The sequence below is a fragment of the Oncorhynchus kisutch genome, linkage group LG18 (assembly GCF_002021735.2).
Source record: "Oncorhynchus kisutch isolate 150728-3 linkage group LG18, Okis_V2, whole genome shotgun sequence".
Classification (NCBI taxonomy): domain Eukaryota; kingdom Metazoa; phylum Chordata; class Actinopteri; order Salmoniformes; family Salmonidae; genus Oncorhynchus; species Oncorhynchus kisutch.
Window position 1 is genome coordinate 25583415 of NC_034191.2, and position 24480 is coordinate 25607894.

General features: G+C 43.5%; 1 protein-coding gene across 3 annotated transcripts in view; it reads right to left on the reverse strand.

Moving 5' to 3' along the window:
• The window catches only part of LOC109909172 (Down syndrome cell adhesion molecule homolog), a 135166-nt gene that overhangs the window by 106287 nt on the left and 4399 nt on the right, over positions 1-24480 (reverse strand). For all 3 annotated transcript variants that reach the window (XM_031796261.1, XM_020508167.2, XM_031796262.1), the window contains exons 2-3: positions 6581-6898; positions 6328-6474 (exon numbers count right to left, since the gene is read on the reverse strand). In XM_031796261.1, the coding sequence (XP_031652121.1) occupies positions 6328-6474; positions 6581-6898 (465 nt within the window). The remainder of the gene's footprint in view (positions 1-6327; positions 6475-6580; positions 6899-24480) is intronic.

Consider the following 24480-nt stretch of genomic DNA (forward strand, 5'->3'; position numbering starts at 1 on the left):
GGAACGTGTCGGGGATTTGATGGCACCTGGGTTATCGCTCCATACTCGTCCTGAGGTGCGTGTTAGTCGGCTGGTGAAGTTGGTACCAGCCTCACGTACCAGGCCTCCTGTACACATCCCTAGCCTTGCACGTCCTGTGCCAACACTGCTCTCAAGATCTCCAGTACGCCTTCACGGTCTAGCCCATCCTGTGCCACCTCCACACTCCAGTCCTCCGGTAGCAGCTCCCCGCACCAGGCTTCCTGTGCGTGTCCTCGGTCCAGTAACACCAGTACCAGCACCACGCACCAGGCCTTCAGTGCGCCTCGCCTGTTCAGCGCAACCAGAGTCTCTCTCCTCTCCTGCGCTGCTGGATTCTCCCGCCTGTTTAGCGCAGTTAGAGTCTTCCTCCTCTCCTGCGCTGCCGGAGTCTCCCGCCTATTCAGCGCAGACAGAGCTGCCAGTCTGCAAGGAGCTGCCAGTCTACATGGAGCAACCAGAGCTGCCAGTCTGCATGAAGCTGCCAGTCTACATGGAGCAACCAGAGCTGTCAGTCTACATGAAGCAGCCAGAGATGTCAGTCTGCATGGAGCAGCCCGAGCTGCCAGTCTGCATGAAGCAGCCAGTCTACATGGAGCAGCCAGTCTGCATGAAGCAGCCAGAGCTGTCAGTCTGCATGAAGCAGCCAGAGATGTCAGTCTGCATAGAGCAGCCAGAGCTGCCAGTCATCAAGGAGCTGTCAGTCTGCATGGAGCAGCCCGAGCTGCCAGTCTGCATGAAGCAGCCAGTCTGCATGAAGCAGCCAGAGCTGTCAGTCTGCATGGAGCAGCCAGAGCTGTCAGTCTGCATGGAGCAACCAGAGCTGTCAGTCTACATGAAGGAGCCCGAGCTGCCAGTCTGCATGAAGCAGCCAGTCTACATGGAGCAGCCAGAGCTGTCAGTCTGCATGAAGCAGCCAGAATGTCAGTCTGCATAGAGCAGCCAGAGCTGCCAGCAATCAAGGAGCTGCCGGTCTACATGGAGCAGCCAGAGCTGTCAGTCTGCACGGAGCTGTCAGTCTGCACGGAGCTGTCAGTCTGCACGGAGCTGTCAGTCTGCAAGGAGCTGCCAGTCTGCAAGGGGCTGCCAGTCTGCAAGGGGCTCCCAGTCAGCACGGAGCCGCCAGAGCTGTCAGTCTGTAAGAAGCCGCCAGAGCTGTCAGCCTATATGGAGCAGCCAGTGCCGCCAGTCTGCCCAGTGCCGCCAGTGCCCCCAGTCTGCCCAGCGTCGCCAGTCTGCCTAGAGCAGCCAGAGCTGCCAGTCATCAAGGAGCTGCCGGTCTACATAGAGCAGCCAGAGCTGTCAGTCTGCACGGAGCTGTCAGTCTGCACGGAGCTGTCAGTCTGCACGGAGCTGTCAGTCTGCACGGAGCTGTCAGTCTGCAAGGAGCTGTCAGTCTGCAAGGAGCTGCCAGTCTGCAAGGGGCTGCCAGTCTGCAAGGGGCTCCCAGTCAGCACGGAGCCGCCAGAGCTGTCAGTCTGTAAGAAGCCGCCAGAGCTGTCAGCCTATATGGAGCAGCCAGTGCCGCCAGTCTGCCCAGCGCCGCCAGTGCCCCCAGTCTGCCCAGCGTCGCCAGTCTGCCCAGCGTCGCCAGTCTGCCCAGCGTCGCCAGTCTGCCCAGCGTCGCCAGTCTGCCCAGCGTCGCCAGTCTGCCCAGCGTCGCCAGTCTGCCCAGCGTTGCCAGTCTGCCCAGCGCCGCCAGTCTGCCCAGCGCCGCCAGTCTGCCCAGCGCCGCCAGTCTGCCCAGCGCCGCCAGTCTGCCCAGCGCCGCCAGTCTGCCCAGCGCCACCAGTCTGCCCAGCGCCGCCAGATCTGCCATTCAGCCAGACTCTTCCAGTCAACCAGACTCTTCCAGATCTGCCAGTCAACCAGACTCTTCCAGATCTGCCAGTCAACCAGACTCTTCCAGATCTGCCAGTCAACCAGACTCTTCCAGATCTGCCAGTCAACCAGACTCTTCCAGATCTGCCAGTCAACCAGACTCTTCCAGATCTGCCAGTCAACCAGACTCTTCCAGATCTGCCAGCCAACCAGGATCTGGTAGATATATCTACCTGCCTGAGCTTCCTCTCACTCCTGAGCTTTCTCTCATTCCCGAGCTTCCCCTCAGTCCCGAGCTGCCTCAGTCCCGAGCTGTCCTTCAGTCCCGATCTGCTCCTCAGTCCAGTGGGGTTCTGGGTGAGGACTACTAGGCCATGGTCGGCGGCGAGGGTGGACTATCCAGGGACGAAGGGAGAGGGGACTAAGACATTAAAGGAGTGGGGTCCACGTCCCGCGCCGGAGCCGCCACCATGGACAGACGCCCACCTGGACCCTCCCTATTGTTTTGAGGTGCGTTCGGGAGTCCGCACCTTAGGGGGGGGGGTTCTGTCACGCCCTGGTCAAAGTATTTTGTGTTTATCTTTATGTATTTGGTCAGGCCAGGGTGTGGCATGGGGTTTTTGTAATTGTGGTGTGTTTGTCTTGGGGTTTTGGTGGTGGTATTGGGATTGTTGCTAGTAGAGTTATCTAGCAAGGTCTATGGCTGTCTGGAGTGGTTCTCAATTAGAGGCAGGTGCTATCGTTGTCTCTGATTGGGAACCATATTTAGGCAGCCATATTCTTTGAGTTTGTCGTGGGTGATTGTCCTTAGTGTCTTACTTGTACTCACTGTTAGTTTGCACTAGATAGGCTGTTTCGGTTTTCATTACGTTTATTGTTTTGTTCGTGTAAGTTCGTGTTATTTTGTTTCATTAAATATGAATCGCAATCGACACGCTGCATTTTGGTCCGATCCTTGTTCTACCTCTTCGTCAGAGGAGGATATAGAAGAAAGCCGTAACATTTTTGGTTCCTACATGATTCCATATGTGTTATTTAATAGTTTTGATGTCTACACTATTATTCTACAATGTAGAAAATAGTTTTTAAAAAATAAATAAAAACCCTTGAATGTCCAAACTTTTGACTGGTACTGTATATGACTGCATGTAATACCATTATGGTATTGTACCAAAACTGGGAACTAGGAAAGATGCTCAGTATGCAATGTATTCACCAATAATAATAAAAATCTTTCAACAACATTCCTTATAAGTGAGCAAGGGAAAGAGGTGATGAGAAAGAGAGGAGAGAGAGAAAGAGAGGAGAGAGAGAAAGAGTGATGAGAGAGAGAGGAGAGAGAGAAAGAGTGAGGAGAGGAGAGAGAGAAAGAGTGAGGAGAAAGAAGGAGAGGGAGAAACACAGGATACAGAAGAGGAGGGAGAGGCTTACAGTCATCCCTCTCCTCCAGCATTGCAGTAAGCCTGTGCCTTAATGCTTGAGAAAAGCTTCCCTTGCACCATCTCCAGCTTAATCTTCAGCTTGAAAAGATGAAAGGCACGTGTGTTTGTTCTAATGAGAAAGCACTATCTCCAGGCACCAGAGGACCAGTCTCTACTTTTCCTCCCAGCAGCAGTAGGCAGACACTGGCCGTCTCGCCCATACACAGGCCTTGTACCTGTCTGTCTGTCTTTCTGTCTGTCTGGGGCAATGTGATGCAGCAGCACTATCGCAACATCCCGACACTTAAATTAACATTTAAATATTTTTGCAAATGCCAGCAAACAACATGTGTAAGATACTGTATACACAGTAAGCTGTTTGCTCAAGAGAAAGTCCCACCTCACATGGATGAATACAAGTTTCCCAGTAGGTGCAGAGTGTAGCATCATTGGAGGAGACTGAAACCCAGAGGACCAATGCAGGGACATGCAGGGCCGGGGTCTGAATGAGACGGGTTCACTGTGCAGCAAACCCCACCTCTGCCTCATCCAGCAAAACAAAGAGGAAGAGTGTGAGAGAGAAGAGAGGAAGAAGTTGTTATTGTATAACCATACGACTCATAAATGCATTGTAAATCACCCCATCCAAGGGGAATAGACACCTGTATGACAACATGTTGTATGCATCCCTTAGAGAGGTGGTTTTGATCAGCCTTTTTCCATCAAGGCCCACTCATTAAATTGGATCACATGTGAAAGGTGAGAGACAAAGGCAAAGCAGATGCGGAAGACAAAAAGATGTCCAGCCCATCCCGTATTCAACAGCCCCACCACTTGATACATAAAAAAGCTGGAGATGCATTAGGCGTCCCATATAAAAGGCAGCCGCGCTGCATGCTCCACTCCTCTGCTTTGTTCTCTTTCATCTCCCTATTAGCTCTGTCAATTGTTTATCAAAAGCAGAGAGGAGCCAGGCGGCTGCTGTGAATTTGAAAAGCCGCACGGCGAGGTACATTTTAAAATGCATGACAGGTTAATGGTAAGTTAGTGGCAACATTAGGGCTTGTGAGTTGCGGTGCTCATTCAGATTGAAAATAGGGCCACTTCAAATGACTACTAAGCAGTCCTTTTTTTAAGAGGTCATTCATATTGTAATTAACTTTTCAATCACAGTTGATTAATTAAGACCGGCCCTAGTCTGTAATTATACATATTCTTTCCCCTGACATGAATCAATGGAAATGTACAGGTTTCAGATGAGACGCAATGCAAACCAGTCCCTTGTACATACATGTATGATTTATAGGGTAAAATCTTATGCTAAGGTGTCTACTTTAAAGGGGTTATATGATACAATAACCTATCAAATACATACATATTTGACTGAACAACCACAAAGAAATGATTGTATAGTGAATAAAATGTCCAAATCTATAATAATTATTATTATTTGGAAGCTAATACTGATGTTTGTAAACATGACATTAAAAACCAACATGTATAATAACTGCCATCAGAGGCCCTGGTTGAGGTGGATCTGTTGTGTGTGGAATGTGTTTTAGTCTTTGAATTCCAATAGAAAGTCTGACTGAGGATCTGTGCTTGATGTAACTGTTCCCAAACGAAAACCTTAGATTAATCATTTAGCACAGCGGTTGGGTAGCTTTATTTTGTGTCCACCGAGACAAAGTCTTCTTTCATGAAAAATTTAGAGGGCAGGGTTGGCAACCCTCAGAGAAGAATAGGTTAGGTCAAACTTCTCTGTTTCCAGGCCTGGTTGAGAACCTCATGCTAACACATTTACAAACACACACACACACGCACACGCACACACACACACACACACACACACACACACACACACACACACACACACACACACACACACACACACACACACACACAACCTGGGATCAAACCCCTGGTAAAGAAATAAAACACACACAACTTTAAATGCACTTTGTAAACATACGCAGTAAACATACCCTCTCCATAACTGTGTAAGGTGCGCATTTGCTCATGTATCAGAACATCGTCAAATATTTAGCAAGGAAAGAGCACTGATCCTGACCATGATACTGATGCTTCTGACAAGCCTCCTGTGGCTTGATAGTTATTGGAATAAACAGGGAACAATCCCATCTAGGGGATTTTTAATGCATGTAAAAGCACTCCTAAGAACTGGGTGATGATAAAGCATCAGTGCTCCTACGCATTCACCTTTAAAACACCCTGGCTGTTTTGTAGTAAAAAATAAAGGTTCCATAGGACTACAATACTGCATGACCTAAACTCACTTAAAAACCCACAAGCTATTATAAACTTGCCCTGTGTTATACAGTTAAGCACATAATTAAAACGAGAAAAGTCCAAATTCCGCTTTCCATACTACTTTTCAAGGCCATGCATGTTACACAGTAAAAAGTGATGACTTCTAGGTTTCCCAGATGCTAGCACCCTTTTTTAGTCTTGTCTGAATCTGCAAAACTCATGTGCAGTCATTATAGACCATATCATATCTCCGTACAGGAGCAGAAACAGTAAAGACCTCGACTAGCAACCAGTACACACAGACATGGATCACAGAAGGGATCTTTGTGCTTGAGCAAACACATTTAAAATGTCATGAAAACATGTCCCACAATATAAAGCAAAATTGCCCAGAGGTTGGTTAATGGTCTAACAGGAGAGTTGTCGTTTAATGTACAATATCAACCTGTGCAATGAATGGTTCCAATCGAGGTGGGTGGGATCAACATGACAGACAGACATTAGCCTGACTATTGCTGTAGGTAGACAGGATTCCATGGAGCTCCAGTAAAGGTTGACTGAGACCACAAGCAGGTAAGTCACAGAGAGACAGAGAACAGTGGCCCAAGCACACAGAGCAGAGCAGGGAAGGCTTCCCATTCAGAAACTTTGGGTAAACTCTGTGTAAACAAATCTTATTTTGCTAGCTACACCTACGAATCATTCCATTGAACTTGTAATCCAATAGCTGATTTGAAGAGTCCAAGCAAGGAATTGAACAAAATTCTGACCAAGATATATACGAATGTTGTCTTACCTGAGGATAGTGAGACTGTGTCTTTCTCCCACGATACGACAGTGACGTAAGCCTCCACGGAGGCAGGGATAATGCACTTGAAGACCGCTACATTGCCTCTCATGGCTTTCTGGTCCTCCACCCGGACCGTGTAGGGTTCCCGAAATACTGAGGATAGCAAGAGGGGTGGCATTTGGCAAAGGCAAATTAATACATACAAGAAGAAATTAAGGAATGACAACAACAACAGCTACTATTTAAAATAAACACTTACCGGCCTTAATGTGGACATCTTGGCTTCTTATTTTCCCTGAAGGATTTTCAGCTGTGCAATAGTAGGTATTGTCATGGATCAGCTTACTAAAGCTGGAGGGGAGGAAGTTAAAGATCTGGAGGGTGCCATTGGGGTGCACGTGGCGGATCCCGGGCACATCGTAGATCTCTTCTCCGGTGGCCAGGTACCAGCGCAGCGAGGCGGGGGGCACCCCTGCAGCGGGACAGGGCACCAGGGTCCCTGTGGTGCTGGCAAACACTACCTCTTGCAGAGATGCATTGACAAAATATAAGCTGGAACGTAGATCTTCACTAAAAACTGCAAGAGAGAAGAACAAAGAGTACAAAAACATTAGATGACAAGACAACTGACTTGAATGGGTATACTACAGGAGTAGGATCTTAATTTGATCACTTTTTTGTTGCTAATAATTTTCCCGCTGAGAAAATGCAGATGAGCTTCATGATTTACATAAATTCAAAACCATGTGTACTAACCTTGGAATTCATAGCACACGGTTATATTAACAGTATTACAATTGTGACTAATCTTTCAAATCCTGTTGCTGCAGGATTATTTTGCTGCGACAATACTTGTCAAATTGAGATCCATATGTATGTTTACTTCTAAATACATCAAGACAGTAGTTGTTTACTTGGCCATGATGAAGTGACAAGTGAATTCTTTGTTATGGATCTGTGCCCAGATTCACAAAACACTTCTTATGCAAAAACTTAAGAAGCTGCTTAAGAAAAAAGATAAGAAGTTGATCAAATAATTTGTAAGTGCAATTCCTCAACAATATCTTAAGATTTCATGATTTTCTTACGAACTCCTCAAATATCTTCTTACATGTCTTCTTAAGATGTTTGTTGCTAGGCAACTGATTTACCTAGCTATCTAACTAGCAATGGCAATCATGTTAGCAAATTTCCAACTGAGATTACTGTTCTAAAACATGTTCTTGGGTTTAAAATAATAAATACTGAAACTTTCAGATAAAGTTTGTGAGTAAAGGCCTCCCGGGTGGTGCAGTGGTCTAAGGGGGGTGGGATCAACATGACAGACAGACATTAGCCTGGCTATTGCTGTAGGTAGACAGGATTCCATGGAGCTCCAGTAAAGGTTGACTGAGACCACAAGCAGGTAAGTCACAGAGAGACAGAGAACAGTGGCCCAAGCACACAGAGCAGAGCAGGGAAGGCTTCCCATTCAGAAATGTTGGGATCCACAGCACTGTCTGTGCAACTTTTTGCCTAAGGTGAAACATAAGAAACAAAAACCTTTTTGAGGAATAGCAACTTTGCTTAACTTTCTTCTTAAATCTATAGTTAACAGGCCCTGAAGTGAGGCCATTTGCTCATACACAGCATTGAACATATATGCTGCTTTGGTTGAGCAGGAGAGCAACAAGCGGGAAAGGAGTGTTGATGATGTAAAAGTGTGTGTCGTTATGTAGCTCCCTTGAAAGGGAGAGAAACACGAAGTGGGACCAATTAGCATCAGTTGGCTGGCTCAGTGCTAATCGTTAGGTGGTTGATTTCTGAGTGGTGTATAAACTGAGTGTACAAAACATTCTGAACACCTGCTCTTTCATGACATATTGATGTCACTTGTGAAATCCACTTCAATCAGTGTAGATGAAGGGGAGGAGACATGTTAAATAAGTATTTTAAGCCTTGAGACAATTGAGGCATGAATTCTGTATGTGTGCCATACAGAGGGTGACTGGGCAAGATAAAATAATAATATATGTCAAGATTTATTTACCTTTGAACTGGGTATGGTAGTAGGTGCCAGGGTTGCTGGGTTTTTCATGCTCAATAGTTTCCCATGTGTATAAAGAATGGTCCACCACCCAAAGGATATCCAGCCAATTTGACACAACTGTGAAAAAGCATTGGAGTCAACATGGGCCAGAATCCCTGTGGAACGCTTTCGACACCTTGTGGAGCCCATGCCCTGACGAATTGAGGCTGTTCTAAGGGCAAATCTTGGTGCAACTCAATATTAGGAAGGTGTTCTTAATGTTTTGTACACTCAGTGTATCATTTCCCCTGGCTGAGCATGGCCCTGTGCCTGCTGCCTACCTCTGGATCTCTGTCTGGTGTCAGTGCCTAGCAGTAAATGGCTTACCAGTGACAGCTATCTAGGCCTCCCTGTGGATAAAACATTTTAGCACTTCATAAATTTCGAACAAGGTTTCAAATCGCAATGGTTTCCACCCTCTCTCTGCTCCAGGGGCTTTGACCCGCAAAGAGATACACTCAAACACACAACCATGCACGCACACACACACAAATAAAAACTAAAAACCAAACGGACAGAAAATTGTGTAAGTAGGCTACCAATTCAAATTTTTGTAATTATGTGGGAATCCAGTGTCCATAGCTTGGTTTCCATCCAATTGGCGCCAGATTTTCAGGTGAATATTCTAAAATCCGCATAAAGAAAATGTGCATTTTCCCACCAGTGTTGTGTTCGCAACAAACAAACTTGTTGAGGATACAAATCAATGTGATGACAAGTAGTGCACACAAAATGTACTTTTTGGCTTAACTTTTCATGTCCCTAATAAAAATAAAACGTTCAATGTGTTTCTGTCACATTTACAACTCTACCGATAGTTCTGTCACATTTGCAACTCTACCGATAGTTCTGTCTCATTTGCAACTCTCCCGATAGTCCTGTCTCATTTGCAACTCTACCGATAGTTCTGTCTCATTTGCAACTCTACCGATAGTTCTGTCACATTTGCAACTCTACCGATAGTTCTGTCACATTTGCAACTCTACCGATAGTTCTGTCTCATTTGCAACTCTACCGATAGTTCTGTCACATTTGCAACTCTACCGATAGTTCTGTCTCATTTGCAACTCTACCGATAGTTCTGTCACATTTGCAACTCTACCGATAGTTCTGTCACATTTGCAACTCTACCGATAGTTCTGTCTCATTTGCAACTCTACCGATAGTTCTGTCACATTTGCAACTCTACCGATAGTTCTGTCACATTTGCAACTCTACCGATAGTTCTGTCTCATTTGCAACTCCACCGATAGTTCTGTCACATTTGCAACTCTACCGATAGTTCTGTCACATTTACAACTCTACCGATAGTTCTGTCACATTTGCAACTCTACCGATAGTTCTGTCACATTTGCAACTCTACCGATAGTTCTGTCACATCTGCAACTCTACCGATAGTTCTGTCACATTTGCAACTCTACCGATAGTTCTGTCTCATTTGCAACTCTACCGATAGTTCTGTCACATTTGCAACTCTACCGATAGTTCTGTCACATTTGCAACTCTACTGATAGTTCTGTCACATTTGCAACTCTACCGATAGTTCTGTCACATTTGCAACTCTACCGATAGTTCTGTCTCATTTGCAACTCTACCGATAGTTCTGTCACATTTGCAACTCTACCGATAGTTCTGTCACATTTACAACTCTACCGATAGTTCTGTCACATTTGCAACTCTACCGATAGTTCTGTCACATTTGCAACTCTACCGATAGTTCTGTCACATTTGCAACTCTACCGATAGTTCTGTCACATTTGCAACGCTACCGATAGTTCTGTCACATTTGCAACTCTACCGATAGTTCTGTCACATTTGCAACTCTACCGATAGTTCTGTCTCATTTGCAACTCTACCGATAGTTCTGTCACATTTGCAACTCTACCGATAGTTCTGTCACATTTGCAACTCTACCGATAGTTCTGTCTCATTTGCAACTCTACCGATAGTTCTGTCACATTTGCAACTCTACCGATAGTTCTGTCACATTTGCAACTCTACCGATAGTTCTGTCTCATTTGCAACTCCACCGATAGTTCTGTCACATTTGCAACTCTACCGATAGTTCTGTCACATTTACAACTCTACCGATAGTTCTGTCACATTTGCAACTCTACCAATAGTTCTTTCACATTTGCAACTCTACCGATAGTTCTGTCACATCTGCAACTCTACCGATAGTTCTGTCACATTTGCAACTCTACCGATAGTTCTGTCTCATTTGCAACTCTACCGATAGTTCTGTCACATTTGCAACTCTACCGATAGTTCTGTCTCATTTGCAACTCTACCGATAGTTCTGTCACATTTGCAACTCTACCGATAGTTCTGTCACATTTGCAACTCTACCGATAGTTCTGTCTCATTTGCAACTCTACCGATAGTTCTGTCACATTTGCAACTCTACCGATAGTTCTGTCACATTTACAACTCTACCGATAGTTCTGTCACATTTGCAACTCTACCGATAGTTCTGTCACATTTGCAACTCTACCGATAGTTCTGTCACATTTGCAACTCTACCGATAGTTCTGTCACATTTGCAACTCTACCGATAGTTCTGTCACATTTGCAACGCTACCGATAGTTCTGTCACATTTGCAACTCTACCGATAGTTCTGTCACATTTGCAACTCTACCGATAGTTTTGTCACAAATGTGGCTACTCTGGTCTTGGTACGTGCTCTCTAGTCAACAGCTCTCAGATACAGTGTGGACAGGCTGTGCAGGTAGGCTAGTCTACATGATGATATTATTATGGATAAGAGCAAGATTTTTTGGGTGGGGGGGTCAAACAGCAGTCAAGCATTGATCATCATGCCATGACCCTCGATATGAAAGGAGCATAAACCTCAGCACCATGAACATTCACCACTCTGTGAATGTTTTTATTTTTTATTTTACCCCAATTGGTATCCAATTGTTTTAGTAGCTACTATCTTGTCTTATCGCTACAACTCGGGAGAGACGAAGGTTGAAAGTCATGCGTCCTCCGATACACAACCCAACCAAGCCGTACTGCGTCTTAACACAGCGCCATCCAACCCGGATGCCAGCCGCACCAATGTGTCGGAGGAAACACCGTGCACCTGGCTACCTTGGTTAGCGCGCACAGAGCCCGGCCCGCCACAGGAGTCGCTGGTGCACGATGAGACAAGGACATCCCTGCCGGCCAAGCCCTCCCTAACCCGGACGACGCTAGGCCAATTGTGCGTCGCCCCACGGACCTCCCGGTCACGGCCGCGGCCGGTTACGACAGAGCCTGGGCGCGAACCCAGAGTCTCTGATGGCACAGTTGGCACTGCAGTACAGCGCCCTTAACGACTGCGCCACCCGGGAGGCCCCACGCTGTGAAATTTATCACAACTTATTTAATCTGTATCCTAAGAAACTGCATGGTTTTCCGAGTCGTAGTGGAAGCACCACACGCCATATCATCCAAGTTTACTTTGATATCATGATTATTATATCAACATTTGTGCACAAATGTATTTCCACTGCCATTTCTCGCATAATACATTTTACAGACACCAAAAGATCCCAACATGTAGAACGAACTAATTATCTGTCAGCACTTATACATTTCTATCGAAACTTCCATATTGATCTACCCTGATTTGAGAGTCTGTTCAGTCCAGAAGTAAGTTGGTATCAAATGGTCGCCACTCTGACTTATCAATTGACCCCATTTACTGTAGAAGGCATTAACGAAAAGAACGAACTGGGAGAAAACACAATCCTGTATAACCTGTGGCTCATCCATAACTGTATTTCTATGGCAGAGAGTCGGCCTGAGAGAATCCCTGGCTGTGACTGAGCTCATTCCTTAGTAGGTGATGAAGGCGCTAGCTGAGCATTAGCCTCCTCAGATAGATCAATCTGTCAATGGCAGTCGTACACACAGAGGACAGACGATAGGGATGACTCATGACGCACACCCACACATGCTTCACAGACACTTAGGGGTATCCTGAGTCTAGCTGCGTGACGCCCATGACTTCCAGCAGAGAGGTCTACCCAGGACACTGATTTCTCTCTCTCTCTATCGCTCCCTCCCTCTATCTCTGATTGATTCTAGCTTGTTTCTGTGGTACTAGCATCTGCAACATAGCTCCAGGAAGGTTTGAATGTTGTCTATGATGGACCTAGGCTTATCCATTTGTAACACAGTTAATTATGTTTCCACTTGCCACTGCAGAAATGTGTATTTAATGTTATGTATTCTAATTGGTTGGTTTAAGTCAGATGTCAATAAGTGGTAATGTCATTGGCTACGCTTGCAGAAAGGGGGAGATTGGAAACGTCAATTCTTGCCAGTCTGATTTTGACATGCAAGCTGTAGGTCACGTTCTGAAATACTGTAATCTATTTCCATATTTCCAATGTGTACATTTCCTAATATAATATACACATGTGTTATTGTTGTAAGAGTGAGTTAGCTAGCATGCTGGGATGTACTTTTCTATGTTATTGTTGTAAGAGTGAGTTAGCTAGCATGCTGGGATGTACTTTTCTATGTTATTGTTGAAAGAGTGAGTTAGCTTGCATGCTCTTATTGTAATGGTCAGATTAGCTCTCTGCTAATTCACAGTTATTTCCATGCTAACAGATGAATCATGAATCTACAGCCATCAACATATTGTTGTTCTACACATTTAATGGGCTTCCCTGTGTCTATTGTTAGAATAAACACCAATCACCTGGGACCACTGGCTGGACTTTCTTTAAAAACACAACGCAGGAGAGTTACGAAGTACAAACGCACCTGTTACACATTGAAGCCCATCATGATTTGCCCAATAACAAATAAATAACATTGATTGAGAGAAAAAAAGACTAGTTCTATCAAGGTTGTGCCTGTTTAAATCTTTTTAAATGGAGTGAAATTCTTATTGCTATGTGTGGGTGTGTAGCTGCTTTAAAGACTCAATTGAAAAGAATACATCAAAGTCATATCAAATTGTAATTCATTCCCTTTTGCAGCTGGGGCTGAAGTAGAACCCTTCCTTGTGGCATATTGATAATACAGCCTCAGACATGAGGGAGAGATCAAAACCAACCTGTAGGTGTGCCAAGTCATTTTAATGAAAAATCCTCTGAAATCATCAATGTGTAGGTGTCTTAAATAATTAATCAATAATTGGTGGTGATGTTCATATTTTAGAAACATTAAAATACCAATTGCATTGATAAAACGTAAGATATGTTGAATATAATATTTGACGGCCTTCTAAAATTCTCTGTCTCAAATATTTCAGTGTTACAGATCTTTGGCGGTTTATCAAGAGCAATCTGAGCCAATTGCTGAGAACGAAAACAGATGCAGCACCCATTAGATTTATAACACTAGCGACACAAGAAGTCCTTTATAGTCATTTCATACAGAAAAAACACTGTTCAATACAATTCCCAAACAACAAAACGTTCTATTAAATTTGACTCAAAAGCGTTGCACAGGGATACTGGCCCATTCAGGGATACTGGCCCATTCAGGGATACTGGCCCATTCAGGGATACTGGCCACTTCATCTACACTGATAGAAGTGGATTTAACAAGTGAAATCAATAAGGGATCATAGCTTCCACCTGGTCCACCTGAGCACGTGTTCATAATGTTTTGCACATGCAGTCTATACACTGAAAGCAGAAAATGCCACAATAGTAAATGCCTGGAGAGAAGTACATCAAAGGAGTGTGACATTTTGAAAAGCTTGTATTCTGAGTACTGAAAAGAAATGGGAATAGCGACAGTGGGCCCAGTATGGCATATTTCACATCCGGCATATTTCCTCTATTCTACTGAGCCTTATTTACTTTATGTTCATTTTATTCTATTTTATTATTTCTTATTGTTGTTACATTGTCAAGAAGGAACGGGCAAGTAAGCATTGTGTTGGACGGTGTATACCATGTGTATCCTGTACACACGACTAATTCAACTTGAATCTCATAAAAGCGACTCAATTTAGCACCGTGTAGTCATAACAAAGATTGTTTTGATAAGACCAACTGCAGAGAAGTCAAAGGTCCTTGTGGATCTAATCATACTGAGTACCATGTCACTGCACTGCTACACCCATTCCTAACGGAGCAGCTCTACATGAGTTACTCTACAAAGGGTTCATCCAACCTCCTCAGAGGCCTCACTAAGGGGCATGCTTCTCATGCCCGAACAACTCTCTCAAACCTAACCACTTACTAAATAACCACAGAGGTCATTTGTAATTGCCATAATTTTTCATGGGCTGAACCATAAAGACGAAAGAAGTGACACTGTTCAATAATGTATTATATCCATCTATAATTAACCAAGCTTTGTTTCTATCAGCAAAGCTGGAGGGAGAAGAAAAAAGACAAGGCCACTTCATTGCCACTGTCTTTTTCAGTGAGAAGGGGGGGAGGATTCCAGTTGGGAATATAAATCAGGAACATTTTATACACACAAACATATCCCCGAACAGATTTACATTTCCTAGATTTGTAAACGTTGTAGATGTTAGATAGCCCAGAGATGGGCATCCAACCATGAAAAACAAACAAGGAGAATGTTTATGCCAGGGGCAAATGATGCCTGGTGTTAAGTCCACATATCTAGCAACTACTGTACTGTAGCTACATGCACCTGGGAATATTCTCAGTATACAATTACTGTGAAATGCATGTTTAATTCCTAAGCAACTGAACAGAGCAGTGCATGAAATAATGAATGTATATGTACAGAGAATGATATCTTAATCATTCCATTCAATAAGTGGTATCATAGCACTAGATTGGTAAAATAAAACAACACTGCTAATATGAAAACATCTAATGAAAACCATCATTGAGCAGTAAATCTGAAAGTGTACCACTTGAGAGTAACAACAATCATTTGTAATCTATTATATTATCCATTTACTTCCATATTTAAATGATGCCAATTAGCATCAATATTCCATAGCACCAAATGGCTCCTCTCGCATTTTAATATGAAAATAACTCTCAATCACGCTGTCATTATGCAACTGCTGTGTTGCGATTAGACGAACATCAAGATGGAATATTTTTGGATGGAAGGCTGAGCATGATTATTATCTGCACACAAAACAGCCCCTTGTATTAACATAGAGGTACAGTGTGGAAATGTTTACATAACACATTTACCATGAAAATGAACATAAATATGAATATTCACACTTTGAGTGAAGCTGATCAATCAAAGGCAGTAGAATTCATCAGCTGACAGGCAGGTGTAATCAGCCATCACAGAGGGCTTTCAGGACTACCGAGGCGCTTCGTTTAATTCAACGTGTAATCGATGCTGATGGGACAAACACCAACATGCATGCTTTAACCCCTTACTGCCTCTTTCTTTAATGAATACAGCCACATGTACAGTTTATGTCGTGCATTTGCTTGGAAGTTTACTGTTTAAATTGTGCTTCATTCATGGGTGCTATTCCATATTTTACCATCGTTTTATCATGAGCTCATCTGACAGACAGACATCGAGAGCAGAAAAAGAGACAGAGAAAATATGGAAATCCAGAGAGTCTGGGAGGGTGGATTGATCAACTGGGTCCAAGTATTTTATAGGGCACCCATGTCACGTCTGGTGAGCCAGTGGCCTGTCGTCAGGGCTGCCAGTGGGCATAGGCACACGGGGCAGAGTGGGGCGGGGCGGGCAGCTGCTGCACTGTGACAGGCTCTGTCAGCCAGGAACCCTTGGTAATTAAAGCAGCCCTCTGTGCTATGCCTGGGGGGTGGCCTGGGACCAGGAGCAGAGACAGGAGACAGGGGAAGAAAGGAAACAGGGTAGGGGGCAATGAGGGGGGTTATCCAATGTGAGTAAGCATTCTCCTCTTTCTGCCCAGAGGCTATACACAGGGCTTGTACAGGAACTTGCCAAATGACAGTCTCCCAATTTGCTTTCATGAATATTAACCAGGACATGACAGAAGGGGCCGTTGTCTGCTCTGCTCTGCTCACGGGTGATATGCAAAGACAGATCCATTGTATGATGTCAGAGGAGTAGGATATGGTAAAGCGTAGCCCCATGGTGTACCTCTAGATCTTATTTTCATGCGTTAAACGGGTGAGAGTGGATGTCTCATTAATAGAGGAGGCAGCAGCAGCATATCTCAGTAGGGAGAATGTCAGCGCTCCAGACGTTGATGTCTGAATTATGCTGCTGATGAACTAACAGGAGGGAGAGAATCTGATCGGGGATGACTAGTATATACCAAACTATAGCAGCTCCCTCTGCTGCTCCTACAGCTGAGTAAAAAGTACCAGGGTAAAAATAATACTGTTTCGTTGCGCAATATGAACACTAGAGGGTGGAGAAAGAGTTTATTTCAAATCAAATCACATTTTATTAGTCACATGCGCCAAATACAACAGGTGTAGGTTACAGTGAAATGCTTACTTACAAGCCCCTAACCAACAATGCAGTTGAAATAATAATAATAATACGAATAAGAAAAATGAATAAAAGTAACAAGTAATTAAAGAGCAGCAGTAAAATAACAATAGCGAGACTATATACAGGGGGGTACAGGTACAGAGTAACCGGTTAGTCGAGGTAATTGAGATAATATGTACATGTAGGTAGAGTTATTTAAGTGACCATGCATAGATAATAACAGAGAGTAGCACTGGTGTAAAGAGGGGGGGGGGGCAATGCAAATAGTCTGGGTAGCCATTTGATTAGATGTTCAGGAGTCTTATGGCATGGGGGTAGAAGCTTTTTAGAAGCCTCTTGGACTTAGAGTTGGCGCTCCGGTACCGCTTGCCGTGCGGTAGCAGAGAGAACAGTCTATGACTAGGGTGGCTGGAGTCTTTGACCATTTTTAGGGCCTTCCTCTGACACCGCCTGTTATAGAGTTCCTGGATGTCAGGAAGCTTAGCCCCAGTGATGTACTGGGCCGTACACACTACCCTCTGTAGTGCCTTGCGGTCGGAGGCCGAGCAGTAGCCATACCAGGCAGTGACGCAACCAGTGCTATTTAAATCTTTTAATTTTGCCAGTTAAACTGAATTAGTCATTTCTGCTTTTAGACCATTGGTAAAGAAAGAAGGGATTTGAAAGTAATCAGTTAATCTATACTCTTAAAAGCCTTACAGTAATTCCCTTTAATCAGAAATGTCAATGAAGTATTTTATCTTTATAACCAACCACTGACCATCCGCATAACACTGTTCAGGCTTCTGATAACGTTGTATTTCGCAGTTTATGTGTCTCATAGTTTAATTCACAAAAAAGTGTGATGCTCTCGATGGTGCAGCTGTAGGATCTGACAACCCATGCCAAATCTTTTCAGTCTCCTGAGGGGGAATAGGTTTTGTCGTGCCCTCATCACGACTGTCTTGGTGTGCTTGGACCATGTTAGTTTGTTGGTGATGTGGACACCAAGGAACTTGAAGCTCTCAACCTGTTCCACTACATCCCCGTCGATGATAATGAAGGCTTGCACGGTCCTCTTTTGCTGTAGTCTACAGGCATTAACCGAGCAAACACTTTTGTATATTCAATCAAATGGATGGGAGAAAACAATTGTTGTTATAACTACTCTTATGAGAATACCAAGTTCTTAAAATTGCTCAATGATTGTCCTCCTCAGTGCCCAGACTTTTCTAGGTTGATTCAATCTATCTGTGCCAATGAGGGAATACTAAGGTTTTTTTGCACATTTTTCAAGAAATTTCGAGTGCAGCATTTTCTTCATATTGGGTCGACTTTCCACAAACAAATGAACAGAAATTAAAACAACATGATGTATTTATGGCAAGCTGAAGCTAATCCCCTTGTCAAAGCCTGTGAGCGGCAGAGGGGAGAGCAAGGGGAAGTCAATGTGTGCAGACTAAACTAAACCACTGCTTAAACCTACAGGGATAATGCCAAGATGCTAGACCATCTTGAATTAATGACATCCAAGTAGACCAATGCTGGGTGGCAACATTTTAGATGAGAAGGACATGGTCACACTGGACTGTTGAATAAAGAAAGAGCTGTGAACCTTTTGAGTATAGTATGCTGAATCTTTCTTATATCCTTTGTCGGATTCCTTTGTACCAGAAATGGTACTGTACAACCAGTTGAAGACAGCGTGATTATGGTGGCCCAGAGGGTGATTGTGTATGGTGTGCTGCGCAGGTTTTTTGCCATTTCTAATGGTCACATCCATATTGATCAGGCCACACCTCGCCACACCGACCAAACGGGATCAAACACACACTACATGACCAAAAGTATGTGGACACCTACTTGTCAAACAGCTCATTCCAAATACATGGGCATTAATATGGAGTTGGTCCCCCCTTTGCTGATATAATAGCATCCACTCTTCTGGGAAGGCTTTCCACTTGTTTCACTCTTGGAACATTGCTGCGGGGACTTGTTTCCATTCAGCCACAAGAGCTGACTGATGTTGGAACATTGCTGCCAGGACTTGCTTCCATTCAGCCTAATTGCCCACTGATGTTGGGCGATTTGGCCTGGCTCGCAGTTGTCTTACCAATTCATCCCAAAGATGTTCGATGGGGTTGAGGTCAGGACTCTGTGCAGGCCAGTCAAGTCCTTCCACACCGATCGCGACAAACCATTTCTGTATGGACCTCGCTTTGTGCACTGGGGTATTGTCATGCTGAAACAGGAAAGGGCCTTCCCCAAACTGTTGCAACAAAGTTGGAAGCACAGAATCATCTAGAATGTCATTGTATGCTGTATAGTTAAGATTTTCCTTCACTGGGACTAAGGGGCCTAGCCCGAACCATGAAAAACAGCCCCAGACCATTATTTCTCCTCCACCAAAGAGTTGGCACGGTGCATTGGGGCAGGTAGTGCCTCCCTGGCATCCGCCAAACCCAGATTTGTTCATGGGACTGCCAGGTGATTCATCACTCCAGAGAATGCTCCAGAGTCCAATGGCGGCAAGCTTTACACCACTACAGCCGACGTTTGCGCATGATGATCTTAGACACTCGGTCTCCCGAGTGGTGCAGTGGTCAAAGGCACTGCATCTCAGTTCTAGAGGCGTCACTACAGATTCTGGTTTGATTCCAGGCTGTATCACAAACAGCCGTGATTGGGAGTCCCGTTAGGTCGGTGCCTAATTGGCCCAGCATCGTCTGGGTTAGTGTTTGGCCGGGGTAGGCCGTCATTGTAAATAAGAATATGTTCTTACCTGACTTGCCTATTTAAATAAAGGTTAAATAAATAAATAAAATACTTGTGTGCGGCTGCTCAGCCATGAAACCCATTTCATGAAGCTCCTGTCGAACAGTCATTGTCCTGACGTGGCTTCCAGAGGCCGTTTGAAACTTGGCAGTGAGTGCTGCAGCTGAGGACAGACTATTTTACCGCTCTATGCGGTTCAGTACTTGGCGGTCCCGTTCTTTGCGCTTGTTTGGCCTTTGAGCTTGTGTGGCTGAGCTGTTGTTGCTCCTAGAAGTTTCCACTAACGGCACTTACAGTTGACCGGGGCAGCTGACTTGTTGGAAAGGTGGCACACTATGACGGTGCCACATTGAAAGTCACTGAGCTCTTCAGTAAGGCCATTCTAACACCAATGTTTGACTATGGAGATTGCATGGCTGCATGGCTGAAATAGCCAAATCCGCAAATTTGAAGGGGTGTCAACATACATTTGTACATATAGTGTACCTCAAAGGCTGTTAAAGAACGCAGCATTTTGGGGAAATGTGTCGTTCAGTACAAACCGTCACGTAACGTAGCAAGCGTTAAACTGAACTGAACAATCCCCAGGTCAAGAAGAGCACATGGGCTCAACAGTATTTTGACAGACAACCCTGCTTAGCTTCCTCACACAAAGTTAGAGTCATTAAGTTTATTACATACTGTTGATAGTGCAGTTTGATGGTTATTTAGATGGTGGATGGATGGATGACTGTCTATGTAGACAAACTCTGGAAGGAGACAGATTACACATCTGAAGAATTAATGATGGACTGACCACAGTTACTGCCATCCATGAACTCAACTACTTCCTGTTCTCCTCCAACAATTAACCTAAATCTGACCAATCAGAATAGAACATAGCAGTTGCTAGGTAGATAAGCAATTACTGTTACAATTCCAAACAATTGATTCTCCACATTTTAGAACTACACAACAGTGACTTTGAAAATAACAATATCTCAGAATATAAATGATGCACTATTGATAGTATTAGCAGTTACTCAAATAGTATTTTGTAATGGGTCCCCATCTTACAACACGACAGGTCTGGCCGTGAGGTGTTTCTTGTTGGTCAGAAATTATCAGCCTCACATACTGGGGATAGCATGTACTGGTCAACACTCCTTATTATGTCACCAAACAGTAAGGTGCAGGGACATCAATGATGTTGTCATGCATATATACATAATTGCCAACCTGCATGCTCGCTATGGGAACAGGATCTTCCAGAGTGGTGGCAAATGTACACATACTACAGTGTAGAGGAGAAATTCTAGTGAAAATTAAAATAGGTGAACAGGTGATGCCCAGGTGATCATAAATCATGTAGCAAATGTAAAGTATGTTGCAAACGCCCCATTTATTGTTAGACAGTGATGTAACACTAATTGAGAAACCAACAGAAGTGATGTCATCACATATTGTTGTTACTTCCATTGATCCACATTCCACTGTTGTCAAAGAGAATTCAGTCATGAACAGCTGGCGTTGTGAAGTGTGTCAGTGCTAATGTCACAACAGCTGGCTCCTGTCATCTTATTAGCTGCACCATAACCAGGGCCCTTTAAATATGCTATGTGCCACACTCACTTATATACTCCAGACCTATTTGACAATCTTTATAAAAATATTAAACATTTATCACATCCAATCCGTAAAGCAAACATATTTATTTAACACTAAGGAGCACAGCATGTGTTCCCTAAAGAACCCCACAGCCAACCTGCCCCCTCCTCTCTCTTCTCAGTCACTACCCTTGCTTTCTTTGTTATCCCCCTTCCTCACTACACATCATCCCTCCAAAAAATGTAATGTTCCTTCTCTCCTCTAGGGTTGTCCCTTTCTCCTGTGTGTTCGCCGTGTGACAGGGAACGTTAGCTCTGTAAAGCCAGCCAGCCAAGCAGTAGCAAATGTATTCAGAGCATTTAGTACTCCGGATTAATCGAATTATAATTTAATCATCTGATCAAACAGCAATTAGCATAATCACTTCTGGGGAAAGGCTGATAGAGAGAGGGAAAGCAACACATAATAAAGCTCAGGCTAGCAACACTCTAATGAGACATTTGCCAACATTCACAAAGTTACTGATTCCTGGGGACTCTTTAAATATGATCCACCTCTTTTTAAAGGTGCAACTCTGCATATTAAAACATCAAATTGGTGACGGATCCAAATTCATTTGAATGCAGGCTCATTCATACACTGTGGTTTGTGTCTCTTTCTCTGCATTCTGAAATCAAGATATGAAGTTTGAATATTGTGAACACAAACAGTATTTGCATCTTACAGAATGACTGATTGAGAAGTTTAGCTGTGATAAGGACATAGATTCAACACTAAGAAAGGTAAAAGAGTGTAGATCAATAAGACAAAGGGAAGCAGATGGAATGTAAGCAACCTGCCAAGCTCAAAGAGATCCAGACACACACTGTGAGAGTCACCAAGGTAATCCATCCATACAGTACCAGAGCAAACATGTGCATTGGGCATATAGGGATCCATCCAGTTAATTCCCATGGCTGTGTAATTCAAAGCATGAGCATTTGGGTTCTAGATTAAGTGACCGATTAGTTCTGTCCCTCAAAAATGATATGTGATCTTTGTGACTTTGTGAATAGTTATCGTTACTCTTTGTATATTTATTCCTCATGCTGTTACTTTTCTATTATTTCTATTTTCTCTCTGCAATGTTGGAAAGGGCCCGTAAGTAAGCATTTCACTGTTAGTCTATATCTGTTGTTTACAAAGCATGTGACAAACACAATTTGATTTGATTAGCCACATCAACCACTCTTCCAACATCTGTCCTGTTCACTGCACTCTTATGAGTTGCACTACATCATACTTGAGCTCTATATACACACCACGCATATATAGTAGTCCTAATTCAACACACAGTATGTGCATTAGACATAGGTAGAATGTTAGTGCATGTATTTATTTTGTCAGTGTTCTCTAAAAACTGCTTTAGTCTCATTGTTCCTTCACCATGCCACTTTTCTAAGTGCTCAGCCTTTTAAAATAACATTACATAAAATAACATGTCATGTCTTTGCCCGGTTGATCAAACACGTAAATCTGTGTGAGCTTTTTTCCCCAGCCGATGCTAAACAGTATAGTTAACATATTAATGTGAAAGACATTTACATGGTGCTCATGCAATTATATTGTTCTGATTCAGCAGAATCCTTAAGGATACAGAGTCTGATTTGTAATTAGATTTTACATTCAGTGAAACATACCACCACCCCTGTGAGTCTCCCATGCCCCATTACTAATTAGACTGCAAGACGGTTGCTGAACATCTTTAGTAGGCATCTTCATTATGCAGTCAGAATGTGTGAACTGGGAGATCCATTACTACACATCAGGGTATCCATCATCAGACATTACCATTAGTAACAGTTCCTCAGGAATAACAACAATGCAACCATTCACACTTTTCACCAGCAAAAACCCTCTCAAAGGGGAACTACTCTAGAGAACAATTGACCTTAAACAAGTGCTGAATTCATGTTTGAACTGAACTCACATCTACTTCTCAGATATGTATCTATCAATGCATACAGAGTGACTATATTTTATTGCCTTACTATACACATTTTCATAGGTAGGTCAACCGTACCTGCTCGGATACCTAGTTGACTGTTGGGTCATTCCATTTGATTTCAATCACTTTTTGAACGCACCCCATTTGATTTGAAATGAACTTTTTATACATTTTTGCCCATGGTAGAAGTGTTCAGAAAGTAACTTTTTGTACCTGATTGACCAAACATGTAAGTGTGCTTAAAGCATACCCCACCCAACCTTGAGACCCTCATATCTTCATCACTGGAAAAGATAAACAGTTGAGTTTGCTATAATTTCCCCTCCTGTCCCCTGTGACTATTCCCCAGCTCGTTGCTGTAAATGTGAATGTGTTCTCAGTCAACTTACCTGGTAAAATAAAGGTTCAATAAATACAATTACAAACAAGATTGTCAAACTGTTATATAATTTCTTGGTAAAAATTGTTTTCAACTTTAACCTTTAACATCGGTAATGTAGTTTAGACCCTATTTTACATCCTCTGTGTTGTGTCCGCCATCGGTTGAGACACAGCATACTCTTTAGTGTGGGTGTCATGTTTTGGCTGAAAATGTTTTTTTCAAGAAATTGTAAAATAGTTTGACAACTGTCTGTAAGCTTTTAAATGATCTGCACATCTGTCTCATAAATGTTACGTCATTCAAGTTGGAAAAGTCACTTTCTTACCACTTCTACCATGGCCAAATATGGATTGAACATTTTGTTCAAATGAAAAGCGGTGCGGTCAAAAAGTGATTGAAAGCAAATGGAACGACCCTGTTCCCTGACTGGAAATAGGTTTAAACAAATAATACTGATTTAGATTTAGATCTAAGTCCTCCTCAATTGCCAGCATGAGGCCACTGCTACCAAAAGACGGTAAGTCTTAAAGATCTTTAAATAGATATGGAGGATTCAAGGGCATAAGTCTTACAAGAGGAGCACCTCACTATACTGGAACAGATGGATCTCTAAATCAGTGCGCTGCCTTAATTGCCCCCAGCATATTAACTCCCCTGAAACACAGGTTCCTCCTCTCAGCCAAGTTAAGTCAAATCAATCTGCCCCCAGTCTCCATTGCATTTTCCTTCTCAGGGTCCTAATGTGTTGTCATGCTAACTGGGCGTGCTAAGTGATGTTGGCAGCTATTTAGATGCCCTACGAGGACTATCTTTTCTGAAAAGGATTTTGTACATAATCATCCCTCGACAATGAGAAAGAAGGGCATTTTGATTGAGATAGAAATGTGTACATGAGAAGTGTACATGACCTATTTACCTTAGTGTAAGACAAAAGAAGGTATAGGCCATCTCAAACGGCCTTGCTCAGGTCTGTCTCT